This window comes from Bactrocera neohumeralis, chromosome 3, assembly GCF_024586455.1.
Source record: "Bactrocera neohumeralis isolate Rockhampton chromosome 3, APGP_CSIRO_Bneo_wtdbg2-racon-allhic-juicebox.fasta_v2, whole genome shotgun sequence".
Lineage (NCBI taxonomy): Eukaryota > Metazoa > Arthropoda > Insecta > Diptera > Tephritidae > Bactrocera > Bactrocera neohumeralis.
This window is the reverse complement of record NC_065920.1, coordinates 28633596-28649205: the sequence shown is the minus strand read 5'-3', so window position 1 is coordinate 28649205 and position 15610 is coordinate 28633596. Positions and strand designations below refer to the sequence as shown.

Genomic DNA, 15610 nt, shown 5'->3' with positions numbered 1-15610 from the left:
TGTGGAAGGTCAATTCATGGACTTTACACGATGATAATGCAAAAATCCAAAAACGCTTCGTTTGGCTCTGTGTGATTTTTTCTTGTTCCTATTTCTATTTTCTATTCTATATCTACCTCGGTTGGTCCACTTCACAGTATTGATGGTGAGGAACTAAACAAACAGTTCGAGGCGGTCACAAAAGCCAATACGAAATGGGAAGCTTACAGCTTCGGCGTGAGATTAAGCGCTTTATTTTTAGATATACGGAAACACCCTTTACAAAACAAAACAAACATGAAGTACGCTATGATTGAAATATTAAAAGAAAAAATATATACAGAATAGCAAATACCGAACATTAATTCGGTAAAATATATTTTTTTTTATTAAGTAAACCATTATAGTAAGGGAAAACAGGCAAAATGGCATCAAGTTCACAATATAGAATTAAGATGGTTAGTATCCTTAGCGACAAGGAGCTGTTGCGATATCAGGAAGTCTTAAAGAAACGCACACCGAAAAAAGGTAAATCAAAAACACCATATCAGTCAGTGGAATCGAGCCCAATATTGGAACAAGAAATTGTGCCGGAGTCGAGTATTGAAAAGACGGGATCTCCTAAAGTGTTTATGTATTTACAACTTCAAGACATCATAAATGTTCCGTATGCTGATAATAAAAGATTCTTCATTAGTTTGCGCCACAATAATACAAATTATGCCGACGAAAAGGAGTTGGATGAAAACACTAGATTAAGCGCCTTCGCCATACCGATCGAACAATACAATATGGATGTAGTTAATGCGTTTAGTGACGAGCCGGTCGCTATTATTTTAACGGTAGTTTCGGAAGAGGAAAATGACGCTACCGAAAAAACAATTGCCCAGGGCCAAATTGATTTGATACATTTTTTCACAAATAAGCGCACAGTAGTTAGTACCGAAATTTTATTGTATCCAACATCATTTGAGCATATTGATTTGGAAATGGGAACTTGTAAAACCGTCTGGCATGTGTATTCTCTACTGCCATTAATGAGATATGAAGATTTTAATAATATGGTCTTCGTAACAATCGAATCCATATATAATGCGAGCGCTGACATCATGGATATGGCCCAGAGCTTGGGTGTAAGCCTATCATTTCGTTCCAAATTTCCGAATGAAATGAACGAATTCGATACGACAAAAATATGTACCTTTAATTATTTGGACAGAGATCTAATCATTGACCAAGATACCACATATCGCTGGGCCAGTATTTCTATGGATGCATCACACAACTTGGGTCAATCAACGGATTGTAGTATATCTCTTTATAAATTATTCAGTGATTTATTGTGTACAGAGGGTGTAGATTTCAATTTTGATAGTATATCTATGTCTAAAGAAGAAGCATTAATTTGTAATTTGCTACGTCGCTACATCTTGGATGAAGTTTTAAATAATATACTGGAAGCAGTGATTGTTAACGACGAACAGGAACTTATAATTGAGGTGTATGACCGCGCTAAACCAGACTCTATTCTCCTAAGGGGCAGTATAGACCTATCAATATTTCTATATCCAGATGGTGAGTAGAGTATTTAATTTACAACTAGGCAATATGTAGAAAATTTCGGAACACTTATAATAATTTTAAACTTTCAATTCCCTGCTACCTTGGTTGGTACCTTTATTACTTTTAAAATTTATTCCTGAGGAATATAGATAAAGAAATACTAACACTGCTCTCACCTGAAATTTAGAGCCTAAATTACCCATCTGACTTTGAGAGTTGACTGAATCAAATAGGTTTGATATTAGCAATTGAAACGGTCAGATTGAAGTCATGCCAAAAATTAGGTGAACCGAGACATAAATCACCGTGTTAGATCACTAATAAAACATGAAACGCAAAGAACGTAACGGGAAAATTTAAATTTAAATATTCCTTGTCACAGTCAAATCTAGCCTAAATGCTTGCTATGTATCCGACCGTGTTCACATACTGATTCTTTTATCGCATTAGTCGACCCCTTTTTCTGTATTCCTTTCATATCTCACTCTCATATTCTTCTACGCTTTGTTTACGGCTTCTTCCTTTTCCTTTTTTAAAATATTTGTATTACTTGTATAACGGGTGATCCAAGTAGATGTCCTTTTTTCAATAACTTTTTTTTGAAAGATCACGCATAAGTCCTGTCAAGCTGTTGTGTTATTTTTGTTGAGTATTGCTTGGCATTTCATCGTAGAAAGGCTTACGCCTGAAAAACATTTACAAATTAATCAACTTACGAAAATTCATGTTCTGTAAAGAACGTGTTTCGCGCGCTTCGCTCAACTTATGGTCACTATAATTGGCCTTCTGAACGTACTATTCACAACAGTATCACCCATCTTGAGTCCCAACATTGATTATTGGATAATATTCGACCGTAAATACCACGTCCAGCACGCAGTGAAGAAAATAAAGCAGCCGTAGCTGCGAATGTGCAGAAAGATCGTGGAGAGTCGAGTCGGCGCCGTTCGCAGTAAATCGGTCTGACGTATGGAAGACTTGAGGTATTTTACGTCGAAATCTTAAATTAAAAGCGTAGAAAATACAGCATATGCAAGCACTGAAACCGTTCGACCTCCCAAGCGACATCGCTTCGCTCCGACGTTTTCGAGCCAAATTTTGTTCAGCAATGAGGCTCATATCTGTGGATATGTAAACAAGCAAAATTGCCGCAATTGGGACAAAGAGCAATGTGAAGAGCTGCTATTTTATCCAAAAAAAAAAAACAACGGTTTGTTGGAGAATTCTTCAAAAATGATGCCGGTGTGAACATGACCTTTAATGGCGACCGTTATCGCGCCATGATAACCGACTATTTGATGACTGAAATTGAAGCTCGTGATATCGGCGAAATTTGGTTTCAACAAGATAGCGTCACTTCCCACACATCGCATCAGTCAATGGGTTTATTGACAGAACACTTCAGTAAACAGATAATTTCACATTTTAGGCCGGTCGGTTGGTCACCAAGATCGTGTAGTATCACAACGGTAGGCCTTTTTTGTGGAGATATGTAAAGTCTAAACTCTATGCGGACAATGCCGGTTCGATTCAGGCCTTGAGTCATCGAAAATTGGACTCAACGGATAAACCATCTGAGACGTAACCGCGGCCAGCATTTGAAAGAGTTAATCTCCAAAGAATAAATGCCAATGAATGTTCTTTCGATTGGTAATAAACATTCCCAATTAAATTTGCAGTTTTTGTGTTTTTTCTTTAAAAAAGTAGGGAACCTCGAAATGGACCACCCTTTATTAAGCGTATTAGCATATTTTACATACAAAAAGTAGATAATAAAATTAAAATTTCCAAACTTATTGTAAATATAAAGTTGAATTCGAGTGCAATTGTAAGAATGGGAAGAATTTTAAAATGGAAGAAAAGGAGTGGAAAGGAATTCGTCTTTCCTCGTCGTTCTATCACCTACAACAAACCGGTTTGACCGACAAAAAGTGTCCTTACCTGAAAGTAGTCAAAGAGTGCCACCCAAGCACGAGTGCCAAGTCTTTTCGTCTTTTCTTCCAACAAAAAACAGTTCGGGCGCCGAAAGAGTCCATGTGTGAAACGCCACAAAAAAATGGTCGATTTCGAAGGACATTTCATTTAAAATGGGAAAAAAATGATACTTCTCATCATAAACACATATTACTAGTGCGTAGATTCCGAGAACACCACATAATGGAATTTGATATGAATAATATTTTCACTATAGGGTAAATAAAAGTAAAAAACCTACTTCGGCTTTTGGTGTAGGTGGTTTTAGAAAGAATACCTAAACATTTCCTTTGAACGAAAGTACAATGTAATTTGAATTTGTCACACACACTTTTTCAGTTCCGACGAAGCATCATATTTTAGAGTAAAATATTAATATTTCTTCGTTTTAATATACCAAAATACATTAATGTGTATGTATTCCTAATAGTGAACTCCTGTCGTTTTGCCGTACATTTGAAACCTGTCGAAGTGACGACCTTTTCCAACGACGAAACCCCTATAAATCCCTACCATGAGGAGGGCAAAATCACATTTGGGATCGTAAATATCTGCATATTGCAGCCCATAACGGAATGCCAAATGACACGCGATATTTTTAGAAAGCACTTAACACCTGAGGAAATGAAAACTTGCGCACCTAAAACTTCTGCGGCAGAAATAATTCCAGAAAAAGGCAAAGTGGACATTTGCGAAGAGAACTACAAACATTTTGATGCGCAAATATACACCCTTATTGATTACATAATAAGAAAGGAGATACAACAAATCGAAGATTCAAAGGGTTTTCTATGTTGTCAAAAGAATGAGTTAACTCAAAAAATTATGAAATTGATTGCTTGCGATTTCAATATTCGTGTGCCAACCAAGAATAGTACAGAATTCGCGGTAGGCTATCTTAAACGTTTATTTAAGCCAAGAAGATATTATCTTTATTTTTAGAATCTGATGACGTTCGTCTACAAAAATTTGGAAAAAAGATGTTTTGAAATTTTGCAAAAAACTCAAAAACCCAAAACCCCTCTCGAGGCCGGTCTCCATATCCAAAACATAGCGTTATACATGAGCATAATAAAAGTATTGAATGAAGTTGGTGCGGAAAATTTGGCGAATATATACAAAACAAAGGTCAGACAAAAAGCCATATCTAAGTATTTTCACTATTTGCTCCACTACTATATACAGTTATTAAGTACATTATCGAAAGATCAGTAGTTTTTGACTAGTAGTATGAAGTATTATTTGACTATTTAAAAAATTATTATTTTCTCGATATGCACACACATCAGGTATGATTACTACTGGGTGAAACCACGTCAAGTGGTCCATGAAAATTTCGAAAAATCTCCGATTTTGAAAATTAGCAGTTCATTAAGAAAGGAACTAGACGCATACCCCATGATATAAATATTTCGTAAAAATTCTTTTTTTTGTTAAAGCTATTGAAAGGTTGAAAGTTGGGGTATGATAAAATTGTAAAATTTTATTCTCATAAACTACTACAAGAAAAGCATAAGCGCATAGACACCGCTTACGCGGTTCTAGCTGAGTTTACAACAGTGCGTCAATCATTCTTCCTTTTCATCGTTCATCCCTCTGCACCATATAGCATGATGAGGATGATGAGTGACTTGTAGAGTTTGGTCTTAATTGCGTCGAGAGAGGACTTTACTTCTCAATTGTCTACTCAGTCCGGAGTAGCACCGGACGGCCAGAGTTATTCTCCGTTGGATTTCAAAGCTGGCGTTAGTGGTGGTGTTAATGCTATATCCAAGATAGACGAAATTATCTACGACTTCGACGAATGTTTGTTTGATGGCAGGAGATATTACGTCTTGTACTCGTCGCCGTGTCGAAACGGAGAGAAAACAGACTGCCGACCTCGCAACATTACGATCGACCAAAACATGGGATGGGGATGGAATAGATACCGAGAGTTGACCAGGGAATTGAAGAAGCGAAAGCATTTACAGACAGAACAAGAGACAGGCCGAAATGCGTGAGTATGAAGAGCTTGACAAGCTGGCCGATCAGGGTAGTGCTCAAAATTTCTACGACAAAATGCGGCGACTAACATACATGATCGAGCAGTTACAATTTTCTATAAGAATGTGCAGCTGCTGGCGTATGCCGATGATATTGATAATTGGTCTCAACACCCGCGTCTTTAGTTCTGCTTTCTCCAGACAAGATAAGGAAGCAATGCAAATGGGTCTGGCAGTGAACAAGGGCAAAACGAAATATCTCCTGTCTTCAAACAAACAGTCATCGCACTCGCGACTTGGCTCCCACGTCACTGTTAACGGTCATAACTTCGAAGTCGTAGATAATTTCGTCTATCTTAGAACCAGATGCTACTGAGTAGACAATTGAGAAGTAAAGAATGGAACGATGAGCTGTATGAGATACACGACGACATTGACATAGTTCTTCGAATTAAAAGACAGCGGCTTCGGTGGCTACGTCATGTCGTACGTATGGACGAAAACACTCCAGCTCTGGAAGTATTCAACGGAGTACCCGCCGGGGGATGCAGGGGAAGAGTAAGACCTCCACTCCGTTGAAAGGACTAGGTAGAGAAGGACCTACCTTCGCTTGGAATTCCCAAATGGCGCCACGTTGCGAAAAGAAACGACTGGCGTGCTGTTATTAAGGTGGCTATAATCGCGTAAACGGTTTCTACGCCAGTAAAAAAGAAGAATACTCGTTTATACCCAGACCCATACGCTTCGCTTCCTTATCCAGTCTGGAGAAGGCAGAACTAATGCCGCGGTTGTTGAGGCCAATGATATCAATATCATCGGCATACGCCTGCAGGTGTACATGGCATATTGCACCTTTGCTTTGGACAATGATCCATGCCAAGTTTTTGACTATATCTCGTCAAATGTGAAAGTTTTCCATACAAGGACATGATTTCGATCGTTCAGTATGTATGGCAGCTATATGCTATAGTGAAATAGTGAACTGCCGATCTGGCGAATGAGTAACTTCTTGAGGAAAAAAGGACGAGTGCAAAATTTCAAATCGATATCTCAAAAACTAAAGGACTAGTTAGCGTATATACAGACAGACAGGAGAACAGACAGGCGGACATGGCTAAATCGACTCAGCTCCTCTTACTGATCATTTATATATATGTATGTATGTATGTATGTATTTTATAGAGTCTCCGACGTTTCCTTCTGTGTGTTACAAACTTCAAGGCAAACTTAATATACTCTGTTCTGTGTTATTTTTACACACATTTTAAGAAAACATAGTAAATATTTTTCGAGTTAAACGCGCTCTCTAATGGAGCCTTTCACCGCTGCAAAAAACTGGAGAACTATACGTATGTATATACATATAATATATACAGGGTTTGTCCAGAAAGTAATAGGACTGAGTTGATTTAAAAAAAAGTATGGAACCAATCGTTACAATTCTTTAAAAACTTTCAAAATAGGCTCCTCTACCGAATCCAGTCGGTGTGCGCACGCTCCGAAGCACAGTCGCCGCTCAACAAAATCAGTCCTATTACTTTTCGGACAAACCCTGTATGTACAAAGCATGCAGAGAAAGTTTTTTGTGACCGAATCTTTTGTCCTTAAGTATTTTTTTCAGCCAATTCAATATAAACTGATCTAGTTGGGAGTGCTCCTTAAATTGTATTTGATATAATATAATAGAAAATCAATCGCTTTTGGTATTTTTAATTTCGTAAGCTTGTAAGCGTATTTAATTGCAGCTGGAAAAACTGGAAACCGCTGAGTTTCATGTAGAAGGCTACAAATTCTTGTACAACATGGAGAAGCAGAATTTTGAGGAAGCTAGGGAACATCTTCGAAAACCGCTGGAGCAAAGATTCACCTTTGGAGATTATCATGAGTGAGTAGAAATACTTTTGCAGCTGAGTGATTCCAAAATCTCAACAAACAATATGTTCACAAATATTTAGAAGAAGTCTAGTTACCAAAAATCCCTCAACAATTTGTTCAATGAAGTTTCTTGAACCTACCTTATCCATTATACAATGAAATTTCCTTGCTCTTAAAATTCATGAAACTTCAACTGATAAAACAATGAATTAATTGTTGAAGATTGAGGCTTTTATATTACATATTAGCCCTATGCTCTCCGCTACTATATACAACAACAAATATCTTTTGAGGTTTTTTTCTACGGTCGTTAACGTTGCGTCCCATACATTCGATTGATGACCGCACAAGTATTCATCTAATACAAACATATTAAATATTTACTATACATACATAGTTATTGTTTTAGTTATTCGCAGCTATTAACGTTTGTCTTTACTTCCTGTTGATTTGCAGTGGTCTCTTTGATATTTACATTTCCTACGTAGAAACCTTGTTGACTGAAACTACCTATAACGAAGCTCTTCAATATTTACTTCGTGCGTTGGAGACCTACTCAAGCCGATTTCCCAAGGAATCTTCAACGTGGATTCTCTTATACTGTATATACAGCGAATGTGGCTATGTGCCAGGCATGAGTTATACTCGCTGGAAATTTGAGAATTTGAAAAAAGAGTTTACCAGAAATACTCAGCTGCCGTTAAGCCTTTGGGATCTTTATTGCAACCAAAGTCTTGAGTTTACATCTAAAAGGACAACGGAATTTTACAAAACCGTCCAAGAATTCTTGGATCTAGGATTGTATAAGTTTGCACAAATAATTTTTGGACAAATTTTAATTGAATGCACCGAAGCGGAGAAGTATTTCGTTACGATCACTTTACAAATTCTACTTCGAGAAATAACGGACACATATTCGATGCGAACATTTCAAGGACTCCAAACGGTAAGAGGAAAGAGAGAACTTTAGATACGTACAGAATATATTAGATTTGTTCGTCTAACGGTATATTGAGATAGTTGTATGGTTATGTAAATATGTATATGAAGAAAAATCGGGTTGATGGAAGGGATTGATACTATGAGTGAAAATAAAGAGTAATGTCTAATCAAATTTGACACGGATTGGTCCATTTAAACTGTGTGCGCAAACAAAATCGATAAGCAATTTTTTCCTAGAGTGGTACAACCATGTTCATGTGTAATTCCATATCTCAGTTAGTGCATGTGAGTCGACTTTATCCCGGACATAAGCATTTCAGTAGGACAAAATATTCGTTGGAGGTTGTGAAGTGATCGGAAACTTGCCTCGTGCCAGTCGTCCATCCACTTTTTTTGAAGACGATAACAAAAGTTAAATAAACTGTACTTGAAAACGTTTATTGGACAAAAGAGTAATAGCAGAAAACCTCAATATCTCTTGTGGTTGGGCTCAACACCCATTTGATTAATGTTTTGAGAATTAAACTATTACAGAAAACGATGTTGATGACGAGTAGAGGTCGCAAAAGAAATGCTTTACAACGTATCTGAGTACCCAGCATTCATCAATGGCATCATTAGAAGATAGATAAAAAAATGTTTTGCACTGCTAATGGTATCTGAGTACCCAGCACTCTGAATAATTCTAGGAGCTTGCTGGTTGCGACTTAGATAATGTGACCCCTGTCCACGTAGATGGGACCTAGGGCCTTGATTCTGATTCTACAAATTGCTGGGTAATCTAGAATCTAAATAATCCAGGAGCTTGCTGGTCGCGACTTAGGTAATGTGATCCCTGTCCACGTAGATGGAACCTAGGCCCTTGAGTCTGCTTCTACAAATTGCTGGGCAATCTAGAATCAGTTGTTCTGGAGATTCCTGTTCCATGTCGCAAAACCGATAGTTTGCTCAAATGGCTATGATCATGTTGGACAAGTGCTTCCTGAGCCTGCAGTGCCCCATATAGAGCGCGACGGAACGGAATTCTTCTCAGGGGAGGTTGTTCATATCTCTAAACCTTGCGAGATTGTAACCTCCCAATAGCAGATTGGCTGCCTGCTGGCAGTGCCCTTCTCTCTCCCTCTCTCACCTCTGTGCGGAGCAACTCCTTTATAATGTGGGACACCACCGCAATGCTTAGTTCTGAAGTCATCATCCTAGAAACTGCCGCAGAGCGGGCTAGTTTTTCGGTTAGCTCATTGTCGGCTACCGTCTTATGTCCCGGCACCCAGATCAGGTGTATACGGTTGCAAACTGATAGGCGGTTCAGCTTTCCTATACACTCCTGCATTAAGCGCGATTTGACCCCATAAACTGAGATCGCTTTTAGTGCCGCTTAACTATCGCTGAGTATAACGATACGCTAGTTGCGATAGTTATGATGGAGATTGGTTTCTGCACACCGGCTTATATATAGTAAAGACTCTGCTTGAAAGATGCTCGGAAAACGTCCCATTGGTATGGATAGTTCGGTATGCGGTCCCGCAACGCCCACACCAATGCCTTCTGGCGACTTCGAGCCGGCAGTGTAATGCGCCCCCTTAGTAGTAGGTCGACCGGGGAATCCGCCTTACAGCCGAGAGTAACTTTAAATTTCTTTGTAAAGTTTACCCTCTTCGCAACGTCGTCCCTTGAAAAAAAGGGCCCATGGTGTGTCTTCCCCTAAGGCCTTCATTTATTAAGACGACATTATCTTCCTTTTGTCAAAACCTTCTGCTGCCATGAGCAGCATGGTATGTTTCGCTACCTGATTGATCACTAGATTCAGCAGTGTCAGATCGGTCTTGACTTCAAGTGCTGCGGTTGGGCAAGTGCGCATTGCCCCTGAATCGCAGACGCAGGTATGTAAGTCTTTGCAGCCGAAATCGAAAGAACTAAAATTAGCTGAAGGCAATGACGGCCATTCCAGCCGATACTTATAATAAATTAAAAATTGGATTAGAAGCGTTTGTATGCTTGTATTGGCGCAGGAACCTATTCGAAGGCTTCTGAAGGAAGAATAAAGATTTGTATTAAAATACGTTAAATGTATATTTTAGTTGTATCGCACCGAATAGAAGAACCCTGTCGAAGCCTCTCGTTACGGGGATATACATTCCTTTGATACCTATATTGACATCGTCAAATGAAAAGGGTATAAAAATCGAACACAGCAACAAAGTTAAATTGACAAATCTTAAGAAGTTCTAACTGTTGCACACTTAATCTGTTATTTTTGGTTTTCAGACAATTTTCCAATCACATATTAATGGACATTTACATTATTATCTGGGCGATAAATCTGCTGCAAAGAACTGTTATGCTGTAATTTTGCATAACACTGAAAACCTGGATGATGTCGGAGTTTTCCAAATGAGCATTTTGCGTTATGCCAACAATTTACTTGAACGGGGCAAATATGAGAAAGCAATCAGTGCATATGGGCAATGCACGAGAATCAGCAGTTGCCGCGTGAAGGCGCTTTACGACCTTGGAAGGGCCTATTATCGCGTAAGTAGCTTAATGGATTTGGGATTGTTTTCAGAAAACACTAATTCACCAACTAACAATTCAAAATATAGTTGGGAAAATATCAAGCGGCGGAAGAAAAGTTTTCGTCTTGTACAAATTTTGGCATACATTTACCAGATGTTTGGGGCTACTTGGCATTGACTAATCTCAAAATGAATAACACATTTAAGGCTCTTGAATCCTGGAAATACGCCAAAATCGTGAGTAGCAATTTTATAACAATTTTTTCCAATTTTTTTACTTTCGCATAACGGTTGTTTGTATCACCTCGAATAATGGAGATATACATATGTATATAGAGTTATGAATATATAAACGATTAGAGTGACGAGTGTGATTCTGGGTGACTGTCTGTCCGTCCGTCCGCCCGTCTGTGCAAGCGATAACTTGAGTAAAAAATGCGATATATTGACGAAACTTTGTACACATGTGTCTTGGGATCATGAGAACGTTGGTGTTGCAAAAAGGCGGCATCGGAACTTTGCCACGCCAAAAAACGCAATTAATCGAAAACATATGAAATGACATAACTAAGTTCCACATTAAGATACAAATCTTTGTCTGCCCATATACTACAATTTTAAATTCCTTAGAGTTCTTTCTGCTACATTATAAATATAAGAGCGTTTTCGAAAAAAAACTTTGCACAAACTGTGCTTGTAAGGCGTTACATACATCGCACGTCTAAAACTGTCGAAATCGGTCCATAACTTTTCAATTCAACATATACCAAACCAAATGAATTATCCAATAACAAAAATTCCGTCGAAACATTTTCTCGAGTACAAATAACATTTGGCAAATATCTGAAAATATGCCTACGTCTCTGATGTTCGCCAATTGCGAGAGTATAATATGTTCGGCTACACCCGAACTTCGCTACCTTACTTCTTTTGTTTGGTATTTTTAGAACCCGAATAATGTGATAAGTGAAGAAATTTATAGTGAATTGAAAAAAATTGATTTGAATGAAGTAACATTAATTGTTGATGCTCCTGATGCAGCAGTCAATAACAATTGCTATAAAAATCCTTGAAAAATATAAATACATGCTTTAAATTCACTGTTTGAGGAATTGTACATCTTATATATTTAATGTATATAATATATTTTAGATGCATAATGTACATATGTATGTATAAACTTATACTAGCATTATAAAAAGACATTTGCCATGAAATGCTCGTATTTTAGTTGCTTAATACATAAAACCTGAAGATGCACTATCGTTGCCACCACCCGTGGGCACAAATTTGTGGTATGGTGTAATAGACGTTTTTATATCTAGACTTTCTTCAGTTCTCAACTCATTTACTGCATGTTTCAATTGCAACATGCACTCCGGATTTGTACTCACTGAAAGTTGAGAAATCTCTTTTTCAAAGAGTGTCGCCATCGCTTCGAGCAGATCAACAAAGCCAATGGATAGTGCAGCGCGTCGTATGCGGTTTAATTCCTTATAGAAGTGCTGCGTCTTCTCTGGCATTTTCTTTGCATGTCGCAGTACTTTTTGCACGTCAGACTGCAAACTTACTTGTTTTATCCACACCACACAACTTTGAGAATATGAACGCTTTTCGGCCTTCACTGGAAATGCGTTTGTTTCGCCTGGCAATAAGTCTTCAGCAAATCCCAATAACTGCAGGTCCCCCAACCAGGGAATAACATTATTACCGGGTGGTAAAATGTTCAACATTAAATTCGACTTTTTCTTACTATCCGCATAGGAATAGATAAAGCCATACCAATTATCATTTAATAATACCAATGCAGCTAGATTTTCAACTTTCAAAGCGCCATGGAGCAAAACGCACATCGATTCTTTTTCAGCTGCGGTTGCTGACGCAGCGCTGCCAGTTTTATTAACGTTGGTTTCAGTATCTTCGCTGCTTTCATCGCCTTCTTTAATGTCTTTCGTATAGAATTCTCGTATTTCTTGCTCTAATTTTTCGTACTCATAGTTTGGTTGGTTTACGTCTAATGTTGGTTTAACAGTGGCACCAGCGCTTCCACTCGATGAAGATTTTGAGGAACTTGATTTTTCAGACGAACGACGTGCTGGCTTTTCTCTATCCACTTTAGGAATAATTAAATGTCGGCTTAAGGAAACGGGTGAACCAATTTCGGAAAGGGACAAAAACCCACATATCTCTATTTTCTGCGAAATTTTTAATTCGGTTTTCACTCCATTCTCCGTTTTATATGGCAGAGGTCGGGGCCATATTACGACCGGACACTCCAACCGGAAATAACCACCAGCTTTAAGCGTAACTTCATAAGGCTTAAAGTTGGCCTCACAAACTCTTTCAATTAAATCGAACATAGCAGTGCGACCAAGCTCACTCTTATGGCTTGAATGTGTTCCCGTTGTGGGCGTAGATGTGTTGACGTTGGAATTTCCTGAGGGCTTATTGTTATCATTTATATTTTCCGAACCCTCTATAGTCTCTTTTACAGCTTTCGGCATATAAAGTTGGCCTACGGCAAAAAATTAAGTTTTAAATAAATCTTAAATTATCTTATAAAATTACCTTTAAGACCGGTGAAATCGATAAGCTGCTGATATATTGGCAAAGAACGCGTGAAGTAATAATCACTTTGAACTCCCATGCACACAAAATTTAACTTAACTGCCTTCAGTTGAGTTATCCAATCGAACTGAGGTTCATTTTCTTTGTCGACATAACTGTGGAAAAATCCCTTGAGTGCAGTACTTCCAAACCTGTAAATTTTATACACAGACTCTTAATTTTCTTATCTTAAATATTTTGAAACTATTTTAATACTTACCCTAAGCCACAGTCCGTGAACACTACAACTTGAGAATAGTTTTGAAAGCCCCAATTGGTCGACAATATACTCGCAACATTTTTCAACATACTTATGAGGCAAAGTTTGTCACCAGGTTCTATTTTCTTTAGAGCTTGTCGAATAATGTCATAATCACGCGTAAAATCTACCTTTACCTCGGATGTTGTGGAGTATACAACTAGTGAAACATATTCCAACTTCGATGTGGCAGACAAATGTTCTAGCAATTGTGATATACCCTTGACGGCTAACTGATGGTAAGTAAGTGCATTTTCTTCACTCCGGCCTGGTATTTGACGTTGCATAGACAATGACACTATTGAAGAAATATTAATAATTATTGCAGATTTCATTAAATCTTACTTATACAAAATTTATTTACTTACCATCCAAAGCAATAATAGTGGGCATCTTATCAATTTTAGTTGTGTTTAACTGCTACTTTGATATTTCCCCAGTAAGACTTTGAATTCCAGGAGTAACTTATATACGTGCATATATTGGTTTCAAGAAAGGAAATGTCTTTGGGTAAATAATTTGTTTCACTATATTTAAACAACTATGTTCATTAATATACAGTTGTATTTTGTGTACAAATTTTAGGTTTGTTTCATAACTGCTAGTTGCTGTTAGCTGTCAGCTGTCAGAAAGAACAATATATGCTATTTATCTCACAAAGAGCGAAATAACGTAAATTAAAGAAACGGAAATCTAGAACCTAGAAACTAGTAGAAATTTATCAAGAAAACATCAAAATGTTGTTTTTAATAATCGCTTCATATCAACACTTGAATACTGATCAACAGAATTATTATTTTAACAATTCAAAACAATAAAAAAATGGTAAAAAAACAGTGTTGCAAATACAGGATAAAAATTAAAATAAAAACAAATTTTAATCCAAAAACAGGATTAAAATTTTTAAATAAAAAAATAATAATTTAAATCCAAGCGTATATATATATAATTAAAAAAAATGTTTTAGAATGTTTGCGTACTTCTTGCACTAGAAATCGGAATTAAAAAATTAAATTTTTAACTCCCAAATTATGGATTATAAATATAAATTATAAAATAGCTTTTCATCATTTAATTCCATAATCCAAATAATTGAATTGAAAAAGTGACAACGCTAATCATGCGACAAATATCGTTTGTCAACACTTGTGTTTAAACAGTTTGTTTTTTCATATGGTAGTAAGTTTTTTCTGCTAGCAGAAATTCCACTAACTCTCTCTGCTACCTACGCTCTTAACTTGTGCTCTTTATGTTTTTTGTGCTAAGAAACGCTTTTGGCAAGCTAGTAATATTTAGCAGTTATGAGACAAACGTAATATCTCATAATATATGCAGAGCTGCCAAGCCTTATTACTTTCTTAATAGTTTAAAATTTACTGTTGGCGATTGGTCACCCGTTGCGATACATCTCCGAAAATACGTAATAGTGCCCATACACGAGCACACAAGTGCGTTCGATCGGTATGAATTCGTTTGCCCATACACGACACACAAATCCATTTTACGTTCGTTCTTCACAGAGTTAACATGAGCGACAGGCAAGCGGAACATTTCTTGGAATTTATTTCTAATGTAGCATTTTTATCTATTTCATTGTATTTCGTTAATAAGTTATTCCAACTTTTATTTTTCTTACACTATGTATATGTATGAGCGCTTAGGCAAAAAGCGAAAACTTTAAAGCGTGATTTCTCGGTTTTTTATTTTTACGATTATTCTTAATTGGCGGGCAGGATAGAAAAAAAACTAAACGTCGTATGGAATTAGGGCAAAGTTTATTATCATTGGCATAAAATTATCTTATATTTAAACTAAAAAATATTAAGAAAAGTCAACTTTTAACATATTTTTAAACAGCATAAAGTAAAATTTTTTTGATCAAAAGCCACTATTTATTAAATTTTTAATAAAAT

At 37.1% G+C, this 15610-nt stretch overlaps 2 protein-coding genes across 2 annotated transcripts; one reads left to right on the top strand and one right to left on the bottom strand.

Annotated features, from left to right (window-relative positions):
- Window positions 1-308: 308 nt before the first annotated feature.
- LOC126752796 (uncharacterized) lies at window positions 309-11904 on the top strand. The gene is made up of 8 exons (XM_050463779.1): window positions 309-1554; window positions 3947-4404; window positions 4459-4644; window positions 7247-7386; window positions 7833-8322; window positions 10584-10847; window positions 10919-11068; window positions 11779-11904. Exons 1-8 carry the CDS (start codon window positions 405-407, stop codon window positions 11902-11904), a joined length of 2964 nt encoding a protein of 987 aa, XP_050319736.1. The 5' UTR covers window positions 309-404.
- A 23-nt stretch (window positions 11905-11927) lies between these two features.
- LOC126752788 (integrator complex subunit 14) lies at window positions 11928-14291 on the bottom strand. Its single transcript, XM_050463769.1, has 4 exons — window positions 14066-14291; window positions 13659-13995; window positions 13400-13590; window positions 11928-13346 (listed from the first exon to the last, which is right to left on the bottom strand). The coding sequence occupies exons 1-4, from the start codon at window positions 14088-14090 to the stop codon at window positions 12067-12069; spliced, it is 1833 nt and encodes a 610-aa protein (XP_050319726.1). The 5' UTR covers window positions 14091-14291; the 3' UTR covers window positions 11928-12066.
- Between the last annotated feature and the right edge of the window lie 1319 nt (window positions 14292-15610).